The 17,719-nt window shown below is 45.9% G+C and overlaps 1 protein-coding gene across 4 annotated transcripts in view; it reads right to left on the reverse strand.

Annotated features, from left to right (window-relative positions):
• The window catches only part of rmc1 (regulator of MON1-CCZ1), an 86,414-nt gene that overhangs the window by 37,274 nt on the left and 31,421 nt on the right, over nucleotides 1–17,719 (reverse strand). For 3 of the 4 annotated variants that reach the window (XM_069922611.1, XM_069922610.1, XM_069922613.1), the window contains exons 7-13: nucleotides 15,045–15,148; nucleotides 14,739–14,828; nucleotides 13,002–13,107; nucleotides 12,382–12,493; nucleotides 11,542–11,586; nucleotides 10,591–10,644; nucleotides 425–553 (exon numbers count right to left, since the gene is read on the reverse strand). In XM_069922611.1, the coding sequence (XP_069778712.1) occupies nucleotides 425–553; nucleotides 10,591–10,644; nucleotides 11,542–11,586; nucleotides 12,382–12,493; nucleotides 13,002–13,107; nucleotides 14,739–14,828; nucleotides 15,045–15,148 (640 nt within the window). The remainder of the gene's footprint in view (nucleotides 1–424; nucleotides 554–10,590; nucleotides 10,645–11,541; nucleotides 11,587–12,381; nucleotides 12,494–13,001; nucleotides 13,108–14,738; nucleotides 14,829–15,044; nucleotides 15,149–17,719) is intronic. The other variant, XM_069922612.1, reaches the window with a different exon arrangement.

Here is a 17,719-nt window from a genome sequence, read left to right on the forward strand (position 1 = left end):
CCCTAATGTTCCAGCCTTCACCACCATCCCCGGCAAGGCATTCCAGGCCTCCACCACAACTCTCTGTGTAAAAAAAACTTCCCCCTGACACCTCCCCTAAACTTCCCTCCCTTCACTTTGTTCACTCGTCCTTTGGTGTTTGCTGATCCCACCCAGGGAAACAGGCACTGGCTGTCCACTCCATCTAGGCCTCTCAGAATCTTGTTGACCTCTATCAAGTCTCCTCTCATCCTTCTTCGCTCCGAAGAGAAAAGTCCCAGCTCTGCTCACCTTGCCTAAGACTTATTTTCCAATCCAGACAACATCCTGGTAAATCTCCTCTGCACCTTCATTCCCACATGGCAGAGCGGACTCAATGGGCCGAATGGTCTGCTTCTGCTTCTACATCTTATGGTCTAAAAAAATCAAGCAGCAGGGAACTCACTCTCAGAGCACACAGACAGGATGACCATCTTACAGTCCTTTCTCAACAGCAGAAAATCCATCAGTCGGCCCCTGTCTTGAAGCATGTGCACAATGGGCTGCAGCTTTATTTGGAGACACCACAGATAACCTGTCCGGAATCCACAAAACCAATTAATTAAAACCGAGTGAGGTAAAAGCAAGGAAATGATGCAAGCCTCTCTCGTCCCTGGTTAGGAGGAGCTGGAGAATTGCCTCTCGTTCTGAGTGTTTGAGGAGAAGGAACAGAGGAAATGGCTGGGGAACAAAGCGCCTTCGTTGTGTGGAGAATGTAGACGGCTGCTCATCTGACAGCAGAGAGAGAAGGAAGACACAAGTTCAAAATCAACAAGGGTTTGAATAAAGGAAATAAAGAAAATGTTTCCAAACTGTCAAAAAAATGTCAGGGAAGGTGAAAGAAATTTTTGAGCTTGACATGTTATTACTGAGAAAGAAAAACATAGATCTTCATGTACTAAGTGAAGATTTGGGGCTAACTAAAGACCTCTAAGGGTTAGCACCAACAGGATGGGCCAAATGTCCTCATAACAGACTGCAAGAATCTAAAAATCTAAATATTTTAGGGCTAAACTCATTAATGCAATGGAAACTAACCACAACTTAAATTTAAACTTAGACATCCAGCACAGTAACAGGCCCTTCTGGCCCATGAGCTCGTGCCGCCAAAATACTTCAATAAACCTACAAACCCCATATATTTTTGGAGGGTGGGATGAAATTGGAGCACCCAGAGGAATCCACAGACACAGGGAGAATGTACAATCTCCTTACAGACAATAACTGATTCGAACCCGGGTCACTGGCGCTGTAACAGGGGACAATGGCGGATTCGAAACCGGACCACAGGCGCTGTAACAGGGGAAAGTGGCAGATTCGTACCCGGGCCACGAGTGCTGTAACAGGGGACAGTGGCAGATTCGAACCCGGATCACAGACGTTGTAACAGGGGACAGTGGCGGATTCGAACCCGAGCCATTGGCGCTGTAACATGGGACAATGGCGGATTCAAACCCGGGCCACTGGCGCTGTAACAGGGGACAGTGGCAGATTCGAACCTGAGCCACTGGCGCTGTTACAGGGTTGTGCTAACTTAATGACAACCAATTGCTCTTCTCGCCAGGAGAGTCCAGGGGAGTCCAGGAAGCTGAATACACATTGGTGAGGCCAAATCAGGAGTATTGTGTGCAGCTTTGGTCACCTAACATCAGAAAATAGATCACTAAAACTGAAAGAGTGCAGAGAAGATTTACTAGGATGTTGGCGGGACTTGAGTTAGAGGGAAAGGTTAAACAGGCTAGGACTTTATTCCCTTGAATGTAGAATAATGAGGGGAGATTTGATCGAGGGATTTAACATTACAAAGGGGAGAGACAGAGTAAATGTAGGTCGGCTTTTTCCACTGAGAGTGGGTGAGATACAAACCAGAGGACACGGGTTAAGAGTGAAAGGGGAAAGGTTTAGGGGAACGTGAGGGGGAACTTCTTCACACTGAGAACGATGGGGGTGTGGAACGAGCTGCCAGCTGAAGTGGTGAATGCAGGCTCAATTTTTAACATTTAAGAAGAATTTGAGCAGATACTTGGATGGGAGAGGTATGGAGGGATATGGACTGGGTGCAGGTCAGTGGGACTAGACAGAATCATAGCTCAGCATGGACTAGTAGGGCCTTTTTCTTGAAGGGTTCTACATGGAAACACGAGGATTCTGAAGTACTGGACAAAGGTGTCAAAACAGAACAAGGACGATTTACTCTCATTCCAGAGTTGTGTCCATCCCCACCACAGCCATCTTTATTTCCTATCCTCAAATGTTCTGTACCAAGTACCTTACCCCTGATTAATAGAGTCAGAATTCTATGGCATGGAAACAGGCCCGTCAGCCCAACCTATCCATGACAACCAAGGTAGTTTCATTTGCCTGTATTCAGCCCACATGCCTCTCAACCTTTTCTATCCGTACCCCTGCTAACAGGCCCTTCTGGCACTACCCAAATGTACCCACATGACCAATTACCCTACTCACCCAGTAGGTCATTGAAATGTGAGAAGGTCACAGGGAGAACGTACAAAAGGCAGCGGCGGATTTGAATCCAGGTTGTTGGCGCTGTAATAGCCACCCCCAAACATTAAAATTACCCCAGCCTATTCCACTTCCTCTAGCAGTTTGTTCTCCACACCACCTCCCACTGTGTGAAGGAGATGTTCCTCAGGTCCCTTTTAAATTCTTCCCCTCCCACCTAAAACCAATGCCTTTGTGTTTTAGACTCTCCTCGTGAAAGGGGAAAGGTTTAGAGGGAATATGAGGGGGATCTGTTCTGGGACCCCCTGCTCATTCTGATTTTTATTAATGACTTGGATGAAAAGGCGGAAAGATGTGTCAGTAAGTTTGCAGATGACAGGAAGGTTGGAGGAGTTGTGGGTGGAGATGAAGGTTGTCGAAGGTTACAAGATGATACAGTATGAGACAGGATGCAGGTAAAACAGGATTCTGTTGACCGTGGGTAAGTGGAAATACACAAATGCTGGAGAAACTCAGCAGGTCAAACAGTGCCTTCATGTAGCAAAGGTGAAGATACAGAACCAAAATTTCAGGCTTGAGCCCTTTATCAAGGTGTGGGGGAACATGAGAGATGTCCAAACAAAAAGGGGGGTGGTGAGGGTGGGAGATGATAGGTGAGGGGGGTGGGGAATAGTTTAGGCTAGGTGGCGAGAGAAAGGAACTGGAATGACTAGTTAAAGGGGAGAGGGGGGTAAAATCAAGCTGATTAGTGGAATGCAGTGAACTCAATGTTCATTCCCTGGGGTTGGAGGGTGCCCAGATGAAAAATGAGGTGTTGTTCAGGACATGGACAGACACGTGAGCTTGAGAGTATGACTCAGAATTGAAATGGTTGGCTACAGGGAGGTCGCTTTTGTTGTGGACGGAGAGGAAGTGCTGGCCGAAGCGATCCCCTGATCTGCAAATGGTCTCTCCGATGTAGAGAAGGCCACAGAGAATGCACCGGATTCAGTAAATGAGTTCTTTGGAGGAGCAGGTGAAGTGTTGCTTCACCTGAGAGGTCTGTTTGGGACCTTGGACCGTGGTGAGGGCATAGGTGTGGGTTCAGGTATCGTATTTCCTACAACCACAGTGGAAGGTGCCGGGGTAGGGGTGCAATGGGTGGGTAGGGAAAAGTGCACAAGGGAGTCTCAGAGGGAGTGGTCCCTACAGAAGACTGAGAGGGGAGGAGAAGGTAAAATGTATCAGGTGGTACGATCCTGTAGTAAGTACCGGAAATTCAGGCGGATAATGTGTTTGGATGCAGAGGCTGATGGGGTGGTAGGTGAGGACGAGGGTGATTCTGTGTTTATTGGTTCTGGGGGCAGGGGGGATTAGGGCAGATGAGCGGGGAATGGAGGAGATGCGGGTGAGGGCCAAGTTAATAGTGGTGGAAGAGAAACATTTGTGGAAGAAGGCAGACATTTCAGAGGATCTGGACTGCAAGACCTCATCTTGGGAGCAGATGTGGCAGAGATGGAGAAATTGAGAAGAGGGGATGGAATCTTTGCAGGGAACAGGGTGTGAGGATGGAGAAATTGAGAAGAGGGGATGGAATCTTTGCAGGGAACAGGGTGTGAACAGGTAGTTGTGGGAGTTAGACGGTTTGTAATGAATGTCAGTAGAGTCTGTCTCATGAGATGGAGAAGGAAAGATCCAGAAAAGGGAGAGTGTTATCGGAGATGACGTAGGTGAGTTTGAGGTCCAGGTTGAAATTGGCCATTTAATTGATGAGCTCATTGCAGATGCATGATGCTGCCCCAATTTACTTGTTAATGTTCCAGAGGAAGAGTTGGGGGTGTGGGGTCTTGCCTGTGTAGGCTTGGAGAATGTTTTGCTCCACAAAACCCACAAACATGCAGGCATAGCTGGGACACACTCAGGTACCCATAGCTACTCCTTTAATCTGGAGATGGTGGGATGAGTTAAAGGAAAAATTGTTAAGGGTGAGGACAAGTTCTTCCAGGTGGAGAAAGGTAGTGGTGGAAGGTGACTGCTCAGATCTGAGGTCCAGGAAAAAGCGAAATGCTTGGAGGCCTTCTGTGTGGGGAATGGAGGTATAAAGGGATTAGACATCCATCGTGAAGATGAGGTGGTCCGGTTCAGGGAATCTGAAGTCTTGGAGGAGGTGGAGGGTGTGTGAGGTGTTGCAGATGTAGGTGGGGAGACATGGTGTCTGTCCATGTCCTGAAAAACACCTCATTTTTCGTCTGGGCACCCTCCAACCCCAGGGAATGAACATTGAGTTCACTGCATTCCACTAATCAGCTTGATTTTCCCCCCTTCCCACTTTTAATTAGTCATTCCAGTTCCTTTCTCTCGCCACCTAGCCTAGACTACTCCCCCCTGTGGTGTGTCCCCCCACCCCACCTATCATCTCCCACCCTCACCACCCCCCCTTTTGTTTGGACATCTCTCATGTTCCCCCACACCTTGATGAAGGGCTCAAGCCCGAAACGTTGGTTCTGTATCTTCACCTTTGCTACATGAAGGCACTGTTTGACCTGCTGAGTTTCTCCATCATTTGTGTATATTTTCACTTAACCATGGTGTATACAAAATCCTGTGTTTTACCTGCATCCTGTCTCATACTGTGTCATCTTGTAACCTTCGACAACCTCCATCTCCACCCACAACTCCTCCAACCTTCCTGTCATCTGCAAACTTACTGACACATCCTTCCGCCTTTTCATCCAAGACATTAATAAAAATCAGAATGAACAGGGGTGTCCCAGAAAAAATGGAGTCAAGGTAGTTCCGTGGGGCAAGTGCAAGCAGAGACAATGGGTCTGCCTGGATGGTTAGGTTTATGTATCTTGTGTAGAAGGTAGAAACAGGTGGTGCGAGGGGGGGAGGTGCCCAGAGTGGATGAGGTGAGAGATGGTGTTGGAGACGGTGTCTTGATGGGTGATGGTGGGGTCCTGTGGGAGGGGTTGATAGGAGGAGGTGTCTAAGAGCTGTCGACTGGCCTCAGCAAGGTAGAGGTCAGTGCGCCAGACCACAACAGCACCACCCTTGTCTGCGGGTTGATGGTGAGGTTAGGGTTCTTGTGGAGAGAGTGGAGGGCGGATTGTTCTGAAGTGAGGTTGGAGTAGGAGAGGGGGGTAGTGAAGTTGAGATAAGTTGATGTCCCAGTGGCAGTTGGAGATAAAAAGGTCCAGAGTGGGTAGCTGGCCAGGAGGAGGTGTCCAGGAGGAGGAAGAGGTCTTGAAGCGGGGGAAAGGTTCTTGAGGGATGTTTGAGAGTTGCAGCAAAAGTACTGAACCTGGAGGAGGAGGCGAGAGAAGAAGAGTTCAGCATCGCGGAGTGCGCAAAACTCGTTGAGATGTGGATGGAGGGGGATGAAGGTGAGACCTCTGCTAAGGATTGAGTGCTCCACCTCCGAAAGGGGAAGGTCAGAGGGGATAGTAAAAACCAGGCAAGGGTCGGAGTGGGATTCGGTGTGGTGGAGGGGGAGGGTTGGAGAGGTCCAAGGATGGAGAAAGGAGGTGGGGGAGGACTATTGGGGGGATTTGCAGGGGTAGAAAGGTTGGGGAGTTTGGGGGCAAGGAGTGGGTGGGGGAAGATGGGGGAGGGAGAGAGAGGGGTGGGAGAGAAGGGTAGGAGGGGAGAGAAAGAGGATTGGTGGTCAAAGGGTGGGGGGAGATGGGGGTGGTGTAGTGGGAGGTTGGGGAAGGAGGAGTGAAGGGCGTCGGAAGTGGTGGCGTCAGGAACTGCAGTGAGTGGGGTGTTGGAGCCTGGGTTGGGGTGGACAGCGGTGGCGTTGGGAGCTCCGTCTGGTCGGCGACCGGGGCCCCAATGCCGGTAGGAAATGGCATCTGCGGCTCCAGTGAGTGGGGTGGTGGACAGGAGGCAGAGTTGTGCAGAAAGGTGGCAGATGGATTTCAATCTGGGTAAATGTATGGGGATGCATTTTGGAAGGACAAACCAGAAGGCTGAGTACAGGGTTAATGGTCGGTTATTTAAGTGTGGATGAACAGAGGAACCTTAGGGTGCAAATCCATACATCCCTCAAGGTCGCTGCACAGTTAAGAAGGCCTATGGGATGCTGGGATTCATTAATAGAGGGATTGAATTTAGGAGTTGAGAGCTCATGTTGCAACTCTACAAAGCTCTGGTGAGACCTCACTTAGGGTATTGTGTTCAGTTCTGGTCACTTCATTATAGGAAGGATGTGGAAGCTATGGGGAGGCAGAGATTTACCAGGATGTTGCCTGGACTGGCAGGAAAAGTAAAACTAAATCCAAAGGGTTCCTATACATTAAAGGTAATAGTGAGGGATAAAATTAGACCCTTTGAAGATAAGGGGGGTAGGCTCTGTGAGAAGCCAGAGGAGATGGGTGAAATTTTAAATGATTTTTTTTAAGTATTCACTAAGGAAAAGAATATTGAGCCAGATGAAGTGAAGAAATATGGTCGGGAGCTCAAGGATAATATAAGAATTAATGAGGAGCTAGTGTTGGCTATATTAAAAAAGATCAAGGGGGATAAATCTCCAGGTCCTGACAGAATATTCCCTAGGACCCTGAGGGAGTTTAGTGAACAAATAGTGGGGCATTGACAGAAATATTTAAAATGTCACTGGCCACGGGGGAAGGGCAGGAGGACTAGAGGGTGGCTCATGTTGTTCCACTGTTCAAAAAAGGATCCAAAAGTAAACCTGGTAATTATCGCCCTGTAAGTCTGACGTCAGAGGAGGGTAAATTAATGGAAAGTGTTCTTAGAGAGGGTATATTTTCTTTGGTTTGGCTTCGCGAACCGAAGATTTATGGAGGGGTAATGTCCACGTCAGCTGCAGGCTCGTTTGTGGCTGACAAGTCCGATGCGGGACAGGCAGACACGGTTGCAGCGGTTGAAAGGGAAAATTGGTTGGTTGGGGTTGGGTGTTGGGATTTTCCTCCTTTGTCTTTTGTCAGTGAGGTGGGCTCTGCAGTCTTCTTCAAAGGAGGTTGCTGCCGGCCAAACTGTGAGGCGCCAAGATGCACGGTTTGAGGCGAGATCAGCCCACTGGCGGTGGTTAATGTGGCAGGCACCAAGAGATTTCTTTAGGCAGTCTTTGTACCTCTTCTTTGGTGCACCTCTGTCACGGTGGCCAGTGGAGAGCTCGCAATATAAAACGATCTTGGGAAGGCGATGGACCTCCATTCTGGAGATGTGACCTGCCCAGCGCAGTTGGATCTTCAGCAGCGTGGATTCGATGCTGTCGGCCTCTGCCATCTCGAGTACTTCGATGTTAGGGATGAAGTCGCTCCAATGAATGTTGAGGATGGAGCGGAGACAACGCTGGTGGATGCCGGTAGAGGACCCATAATTCGGAGCCGAACAAGAGAGTGGGTATGACAACGGCTCTGTATACGCTAATCTTTGTGAGGTTTTTCAGTTGGTTGTTTTTCCAAACTCTTTTGTGTAGTCTTCCAAAGGCGCTATTTGCCTTGGCGAGTCTGTTGTCTATCTCGTTGTCGATCGTTGCATTCGATGAAATGGCGCAGCCGAGATAGGTCAACTGGTTGACCGTTTTGAGTTTTGTGTGCCCGATGGAGATGTGGGGGGGCTGGTATTCATGGTGGGGAGCTAGCTGATGGAGGACCTCAGTTTTCTTTAGGCTGACTTCCAGGCCAAACATTTTGGCAGTTTCCGCAAAACAGGACGTCAAGTGCTGAAGAGCTGGCTCTGAATGGGCAACTAAATCGGCATCGTTTTGAAAAGACTGGATCGATTCGGAGTCGTCAGCATGGTTTTGTATGTGGTAGATCATGTCTAACAAATCTTATAGAGTGTTTCGAGGAAGTTACTAAAAAGGTTGATGGGGGAAGGTAGTGGACTTTAGTAAGGCTTTTAACAAGATTCCCCATAAGAGGTTAGTAGGGAAGGTGGAAGCATTGGGTATTAATGATGAAGTAGTGAAATGGATTCAGCAATGTTTGGAGGGGAGATGCCAGAGAGTAGTGGTGGAAAATTGTTTGTCGATTTGGAGGCCGGTGACGAGTGGAGTGCCTCAGGGATTGGTATTGGGTCCACTGCTCTTTATCATATACTTTAACAATCTAAATGATAGGGTGGCAAATTGGATTAGTAAATTTGCAGAATGTACAAAGGTTGGTGGTGTTGTGGACAGGGAGGTGGAGTAACAAAGCTTACAGGGTGATAATAGGACAGTTAGAAGAGTGGGCTGATAGATGGCAGATGGAGTGTAATACTGATAAATATGAGGTGCTACATTTTGGCAGGACTAATCAAAATAGAACATAAATGTGAAATGGTCCACAACTGAGGAGTGCAGTGGAACAAAGGGATTTAGGAGTTATGGTACATAATTCCCTGAAAGTTGAATCACGTGGATAGGGTGGTGAAGAAGGCACTTAGTATGTTGGCTTTCATAAATCAGAGTATTGAATACAAGAGTTGGGATGTTATGTTGAAGTTGTATAAGCATTGGGGAGGCCAAATTTGGAATATTATATGCAGTTTTGGTCGCTGAATTACGGGAAGGATATAAACAGTATAGAGAGAGTGCAGAGGAGGTTAAATGTTGAGCAGGCTGGGACTTTATTCCCTGGAGCGTAGAAGGTTGAGGAGTGATTTGATAGAGGTATTCAAAATTATAAGGGGGAAAGATAGGTTCAATGTGGACAGGCTTTTTCCACTGAGAGTGGGGGAGATTCAAACACAAGGGCATGGATTGAAAGTAAAAGGAGAAAAGTTTAAACGAAATGTAAGGGGGAATTTCTTCACGCAGAGGGTGGTGGGGGTATGGAATGAACTTCCAACAGTGGTGGTGGAAGCGAGATCGATGTTAATATTCAAGGAAATGTTGGATAGGTATATGGATGGGAGAGTTACGGGCCAAATGTGGGTCAGTGGGACTAAGTGGGAGAAGATGCTCAGCATGGACTAGTAGGGACAAACTGGCCTGTTTCTGTGTTGTAAATGTCTATATGGTTAAGTCTATGAGGCAAGGTTAGCAGAGCTGGGGTTTTTCTCTTTCGTCCATAGAGGGATGAGAGGAGACTTGATAGAGGTCCACAAGATTCTGAGAGGTATAGATAGGGTGGACGGCCAGAGCCTGTTTCCCAGGGCAGGATCAGCAGACACCAGAGGACACGTGTACAAAGTGAAGGGAGGGAAGTTTAGAGGAGACATTAGGGATAAGTGTTTTACACCGAGAGTTGAAGGTGCATGGAATGGCTTGCTAGGGATTATAGTTTCCTTTAAACTTTTCCCCTTTTACTCTCAATCCATGCCCTTGAATCTCCCCCACTCTCAGTGTAAAAAGCCTGCCCACATTGAATCTATCTGCCCCCCTTATAATTTTGAATACCTCTATCAAATCACCCGTCAACCTTCTACGCTCCAGGGAATAAAGTCCCAGCCTGCTCAATATTTTCCTGTAACTCAAACCCTGAAACCCCGGCAACATTCTCATTCTCTAAACTGTTTATATCCTTCCTGTAATTCTGCGACCAAAACTGCACACAATAGTCCAAATTTGGCCTCCCCAATGCTTATACAACTTCAACATAAGTCCTGTATTCTGATTTATGAAAGCCAATGTACTAAGTGCCTTCTCCAACACCTTATCCCCACGTAATTCAACTTTCAGAGAGGTAGGGAGGGCTTGATTTTTTTTTAAAAAAGGAATATATGGGTTGGTACAATATCGAGGGGTGAAGTGCCTTTACTGTGCTTCGTGTGATGTTCTATGGAACTTCCTAATACAGAGAGCGGTGTGAGTGTGGAACAAGCTGTCAGCTGAATGCAGGCTCAATTTGAACATTTAAGAAGACTTTGGACAGGTACAGGCACATGGATGGGAGGGGTATGGAGGACTATGGACTGAGTGCAGGTCAGTGGGACTAAGCAAAAAAAATGGTTTGGCCCAGACTAGAAGGGTCCTGTTTCTGTTCTATAATGTTCGATGGATCTACCCTGAGGAAAAGATGACCACGCTTTTCGAGATATACAATTTAACCCCTACATTGTGAGATGAGACCACAGAGGCACAGGTGACAATCGCCTCCATAATTCCAACATTCTGGCTGGGTAACCAGCACTTTAGATAGTTAGTGGATACATTTAACAAGATCGACTCACCTTCACTTGCATTAATTATAATATCTGGCTGAAACACACTCCATGAGGAAGAATCTGAAGGTTAAGGATGTCATCGCGAAGAAAACACTCCCACATAACGTCAGGAGATAAACAGCCTGGAAACAGGCCCTTTGGCCCATCATTCGTGCTGAACATCAAGCACCCATTTATAATGCTTCTTTTCTTCCCCTCCCTGATAGGATACTCCTTAGTTTTGGTCCTAACAGGTGTTTGTGCCATCTGCTGAATCTCACAACCCCTTCCTTCTGCACCAGCTCCCATTTTCCCAACAAATCTTCCCTGCCTCCCATGTCAGAGGGACACGTGTTCACAGATAATCCAGACATCCCAACTTCCTCCACATACCCAGCCCTCCCCCTTGCGCCCTGCCTCCCTCCATAGACCCACCATCAACACATTCATGTCCATCATCTCCTGCACCAGCCCCGACTCACCACCCCAGGAAAACACCAGACATCCCAATTTCCTCCACATACCCAGCCTCCCCCTTGCGCCATGCCTCCCTCCATAGACCCACCATCAACACATTCATGCCCGTCATCGCCTGCACCAGCCACGACTCACCACCCCTTCCCAGTCCCTCCCGACACTGCCCCTCCTTCACCACCCAGCCTGACACCCCCTCCCTCACCTTATCCTCTCACCCCTCCCTCACCACCCACTCCCTCAAACCCCCACACTTTCATCTCCCTTTCACTGCCCCTCCCTCACAACCCACCCCCTCCCATTACACCTCCTTCACCACCTACTCTGACTCAGCCCACTCTCCACTGTCTGCCACATGGCTTCTCCCTCACACCCATCCCTGCACCACCCACCCTCTCACTGGCCCTCCTCAACCCCCCTCCCCACTGGCCACCAACTGTGCCCCTCCAGTCTCCCCAACTCACTGGTAAAATCCAGCCGCTGAGATTTGTTTGTGAAGGATACAAAGTTCACATGGGACGGGGCTTTGAGTTGTCACAGCTGAGGGACCTGGACAAAGGATTTCAACACGTCGGTACAAAATTAAACGAAATTAAAACTCTGGCTGAGACAGTTGCCATATCAGGGTTTGATAGAAGGAAATGTTTATTTAAAGCCTTGGAAAATAATTAAAGGTGAAATGATCACTGGCCTCAGGGATTTAGATCAAAGAATCAAAGAATGAGAGGACATGGGTTAAGGATGAAAAGGGGAAAAGTTTAAAGGAACATTAGAGAGTGGTGGGAGTATAGAATGAGTTGAAGTGGTGAATGTGGGCTCGATTTTAGCATTTAAGAAGGCTATGGTCCAGGTGCAGTACAGTAGGAAGAGGCAGAATAATAGCTTGGCACAGACAAGATGGGCCGAAGGGCCTGTTTCTGTGCTGTAGTGTTCAAAGAAAATAACCGGGAGAAGTACCAGAATGGGTTAAAAATTATGAGAATTAATTTTACACATTCAGTTCTGGTACTCTGTACAAATTGTAGGCGAGACCACTGGAGCACTGTGCGCTGTTCTGGTCACCCAGCTATAGAAAGGGCATCATTAAAGTGCCAAGAAGATTCACAAGGGTGTGGTCGGGAAGGAGAGCCTGGATCGGCAGGGGCTTTTTTCTCTGGGGTGAAGGAAACTGAGGGAGACCTGATATAGAGGTTTAAAATCAAGAGGGACATTGCTGCAGTGAGTAGCCAAAGTCTTCCCCAGGGTGGGAGAATGTAAAGCTAGAGGGTAGAGATTTAATGTGAGAGGGCGAGGTTTAAAGCAATGACTCATTCTGCAACAAATCGTGGTCCTGAAATTACACACCTGCTCGAGGGATCTTACACGGATGAATGGACAGGGGAAGAAGGACTTGCTGATGAATCGTGACAGCCCCATCAAATTCTGCTCGGAGTTTTATGTCGAAAATCATAGATGTCTGTGAAGATAGAAAAAGCACACTGCAGGATCAGAGTCTGGGTCTGAAACTTCCCGCTCCTCCACCCACAGTGACCCTTGTCCAGAGAGAATCTGCACAAGAACTTACAATCAAATTGTTGCATATCAGAAGGTCCACAAACCACGGCAAACTATCCAACCCCCACACTGCATCGTTTGGAGGAATTTCAGGCCATCTCAGAAAGCTTTTCAGGGGTGGGGATTCTCTACTTCATGGCAAACTGTGGATATTCACCTGTTAAGTATTACCAAAATCTAGATTGATAAAAGTGAATCGAGAACACGATGATTTGGTGGCCAGTGGTACAAAGTGAACGGCAGCATTAATGAATCACGTGACCAATGTGGATGGGATCAATGGGTTTTTGTTCGTTGGTGCGAAACCTGCTTCTGACCCAGAGAATCTTGCTCCAAATTCTCGGCCCTTCAAGATCCTAGCCCTCCCTAACTGCAGCGGGAGTTTAGTTATTAGGAAATGTATCTCTTACCTGGGAACTCTGGTGGTGGACCACAACCAAGTTATCCACCACATTCAAAGCAAATTTTCCAATGGTATTCAGTTTTAATACATGGATTTTCTTGCATTGTCCTTCTCTGCAATTAAAACACAACACATTCAGGAAACCTCTCCAAGGTACAGAACCTTGGTCAATACTACAACTTTTACAGGTGCACCATGGAAACCATCCTGTCAGGGCGTAGCACAGTGAGCTTAGCAGTTAATGCAACCCTTTAAATTTTTATAACATTTAGACTTATAGCATGGTAACAGGCCATTTTGGCCCACGAGTCCGTGCTGCCAAATTTATACCCAATTAACCTACAACCCCCAATACGTTTCAAACAGTGGGAAGAAACCAGAGCCCCCAGGGGGGCAAACCTATGCAGACACGGAAAGAACATACAAACTCCTTACAGACAGCGTGGGATTCTAACCACGATTCCGATCACTGGTGCTGTTACAGCCATTGTATTAACCCCTACACCAACTGTGCAACCTCTTAGTGCCAGCAATCTGGACCAGGGTTCAAATCCCACACTGTCTGTAAGGAGTTTGCACGTTCTCCCATGTTTGCGTGGGTTTTCCCCAGATGCCACAGTTTCCTCCCACCCTTCAAAATGTACTGGGGTGTGTAGGTCAATTGGGTGTAATTGGGCCCACGGGCCTGCGACTGTGCTGTATGTCTAAATTTAAATTTAGGAAGCAGTAAACTGCAGAGTTGTGAAAGTAGCTCGGACCATCACACACACACACACACACACATACACACACACACACACCTCCCCTCCATCAACGTCACACACACACACCCCTCTCCTCCATCACAAACCCCCCCCACCACTCCCCTACATCTATAACTCCCGTTGCCCTGGAAAAGCAGCCAATACATTAATAGACTCATCCCACTGTGGGAGATGGAAACTGTCACCAACATAATTAACACTAAAACTGTCAAAGTTTGTGCTGCAGCTTTGACATTGACACTAACAGTTAGTTTTAAGACAACATCTGTTCATTTAGAAGTTAAGCCTTGGTCACAGTCAAGGAAACTAATAGAAGTTATTGATGCAGTCTTCAAATTACTAAGAAACTAGGTTGTAGCCTTAACCGTAATCAAGGACACTAACAATTACTGACACTTTCTTGTTCATATTAGATAAAACTAAGATTTTAATACAAAAATTGTAATATAAAGTGATGTTGTTTTCAGTGGATTTATTCCATGTTGTAACCCTATTTTCGGTCTCTCTGTACGTGCTTCCAGATGTAGTTTCAGAGTCGGATAACAGTGGAAACTGTCGCCTACTCTTCCTGATATATTATGTGAAATAAAGTCTGTGAAACAATACTTGAGATCTCCAATCAGTTAATTTTGTTGACGCCCATCCCAGTACATACTCTTCACCCTGCTCCCATCACAGGAAGAAGATTCTTGTGTGTGAGATCATGCGGTCCCAGATTCTGAATCTCACTCCTGAATGAACCTCACACTGGTAAAATTATAGAGCCCAACTAATCTCTCTAAACCTTCACTAATGTACTGTGTCTTACTTGTATGGGATATCCAGCTGGAACCATAGAGCATTGCAACACAGAAACAGGCCCCTTTGGCCCTTCTAGTCTGTGCCAGACCATTGCTCATTAAACAAGCTCTAGCCCCGCCTTATGGTACATGTAGCAATAAATTTAGCTGACTGAAATGATGCCAACCACCAGCCCTTACCTGGGTAAATAATACATGATTACTTCTGCTCCAGGGTTATTGGGAGCTCTTGGTTGATACTTCAAATAAAGGACGTAGAGCTGACCATACCTTCAGAGAAACAGAAATTTAAAGATTTCTTAAAATTAACTCTGCCACTGAAAACATTACAGGAAAAGGGTTCATTTGAACAAATAACGAAGTGAGGGGCTGATTAATATTATTTCAGCACCGAAAACTGCAGTAACTGAATAGACCGACTCTCTCACAGCTGAGGGGTCCTGGAAATACCAGTAAAAAATAAGGGAGTAGCATAACATCACTTACACGGTGGCCATTATTATATCCCTGTCAGACAGAGAGGGGTTTCCAGACTTGGGAGAGGCAGGCAATTCAATTTCAAACTTCGACATCTTTGTCACTGTTCCACTCTGGAAAGTAAAGTTGGAGTCACTGGCTCCTCAAACTCAGTCAAACACAAGCCCATGCATTAACAGAGACCCAACAGTTGCCCAATGCTCCCCACCCATAATATAACCATATAACAATTGGACCATGGACACAGACCATCTTGGCCTTTCTTGTCCTGCCAAAACACTTATACTCTCCTCGTCTCTCTGACCTGGATTCTGCCCATAACCCTCCATGCCTTTTACATTCATATACCTATCCAAATTTTTCTTAAAAGATAATATTGTATCGGCCTTCACCATCTCCACCGGAAACTCATTCCACACAGACAACACTCTGTGTGTAAAGAAGCTTCCCCTTGTGTTGCATCTAAACTTTTTCCCCCAACTCCCAGCTCATGTCCTCTTGTTTGAATCTGCCCTCTTCTCAATGGAAAACGTCTATCCACATCTACTCTATCGATTCCCCTCAACATTTTAAAAACTTCTATCAAATCCCCCCCTCAACCTTCTATGCTCCAGGAATAAAGATCTAACTTGTTTAACATTTCTCTATAGCTTAGGTGCTGAAACCTAGGTATCGTTCTGGCGAATCTTCTCTGAACTCTCTCTATTTTGTTCACATCCTTCCTCTAATTTGGTGACCAGACTGAACACAATATTCCAAATTTGGCCTCACCAATGCCTTGTACAATTTGAACATTGCCTTCTACTCTAGACTCTGATTTATAAAGGCCAGCATTCCAAAGGCCTTCTTCACTACCCTATCCATTTGAGATTCCAGTTTTAGGGAATTGTGGACCATTATTCCTAGATCTCTCTGTTCAATTGCATTCTTTAACACCCTACCATTCACCATGTAAGTCCTATTTTGATTAGTCCTACCAAAATGTAGCACCTCACATTCATCAATATTCAATTCCATCTGCCATCTATCAGCCCACTCTTCTAACTTGCCCAAATCTCTCTGCAAGATTTGAAAACCTTCCTCACTATCCACAACACCACCTCTCTTAGAATCATCTGCATACTGACTAATCCGATTTACCACCCTATCATCTAGATCATTAATGTATATTGAAAATAACAATGGGCCCAATACACATCATTGAGGCACACCACTAGCCATCGGCCTCCAACACGACAAGCAGTTCTCCACAACTGGCATCTCCCATCCAGACACTATTGAATCCATTTTACTACTTCCAAATTCACACCTTCCTAACTAACCTTCCACGTGGGATCTTGTCAAAGGCCTTACTGAAGCCCATATAGACAACATCCACTGCCTTACCCTTGTCCATTTTCCTGGTAACCTATTCAAAAAATTCTCTAAGATATGTCAAACATGACTTTCCACGCACAAATCCATATTGATTGTTCCTAGTCGTACCATGTCTATCCAGATAATTATATTTGCCATCCAAAGAACATTTTCCATTAGTTTTCCCACCGCTGACATCAAACTTACAGGCCGATAATTGCTCCGTTTACTCCTTGAACCCTTTTTATACAATGGAACAACGTGCGCAATCCGCCAATCCTCCAACACCATCTCCGTCGCTAATGACATTTTAAATATTCTGTCGGAGCCCCTGCTATTTCTACACGGACTTCCCTCAAAGTTCTAGGGAATATCATGTCAGGATCCAGAGACTTGTCCACCTTTATATTTCTTAAAAGCTCTGGAACTTCCTCCTCTTCAATCATCAGTTTCCATAACTTCCCTACTCGTTTTCCTCACCTTACACAATTCCATATCTTTCTCCTAGTAAATATTGAAGAAATAGTTCAAAATCTTCCCCATGTCTTTTGGTTCCACACACAGCTGACCACTCTGATCAATTTTATCCCCACTATCCAAGTTTTTAATTTCCCTTGAAAACCTGGCTCCCTCAATCTTTTAACCTTTCCTTTTAACCCAACAGGAGCATAAAAGATTCTGTGCCTTCAAAATTTCACCTTTAAATGACTCCATGACATCTTTCCCTTAAAACAAATCACCCCAATCCACTCCTTTTAAATCCTCTCTCATTGCCTCAAAGTTAGCCTTTCTCCAATCAAAAATCTCAACCCTGGGTCCAGACTCTCCTTCTCTTTTTTTAATTTTTTTTTTATTTTTCACACTATAAACCATACTGACCAAAATACATGCAGACATTTTTTTTCTTGAATATATACAGTGTCGTTTTCTCCCCTTTTTCCCCCCTCCCTTCCCTCCCTCCCTCACCCCCTTCCCCATTTATTTAAAGTTCAATCTATACGATACATTAAACCCGTTAAACAATGTTGTCACTCAATAAAAATAAACAAGAAATTTTACTGAGTCAGTTCTTTTCGTTGTCTTCTTCTGTCATTTTAGGTGGTGGAAGTCCATGGTAGGATTTCTCTATTATGTTTCATGTATGGCTCCCATATTTGTTTGAATATTGTAATGTTATTTCTTAAACTATATGTTATTTTTTTCTAATGGAATACATTTATTCATTTCTATGTACCATTGTTGTATTCTCAAGTTGTCTTCTAATTTCCAAGTTGACCTTATACATTTTTTTGCCACAGCTAGGGCTATCCTAACAAATCTTTTTTGTG

This window comes from Narcine bancroftii, chromosome 2, assembly GCF_036971445.1.
Source record: "Narcine bancroftii isolate sNarBan1 chromosome 2, sNarBan1.hap1, whole genome shotgun sequence".
Lineage (NCBI taxonomy): Eukaryota > Metazoa > Chordata > Chondrichthyes > Torpediniformes > Narcinidae > Narcine > Narcine bancroftii.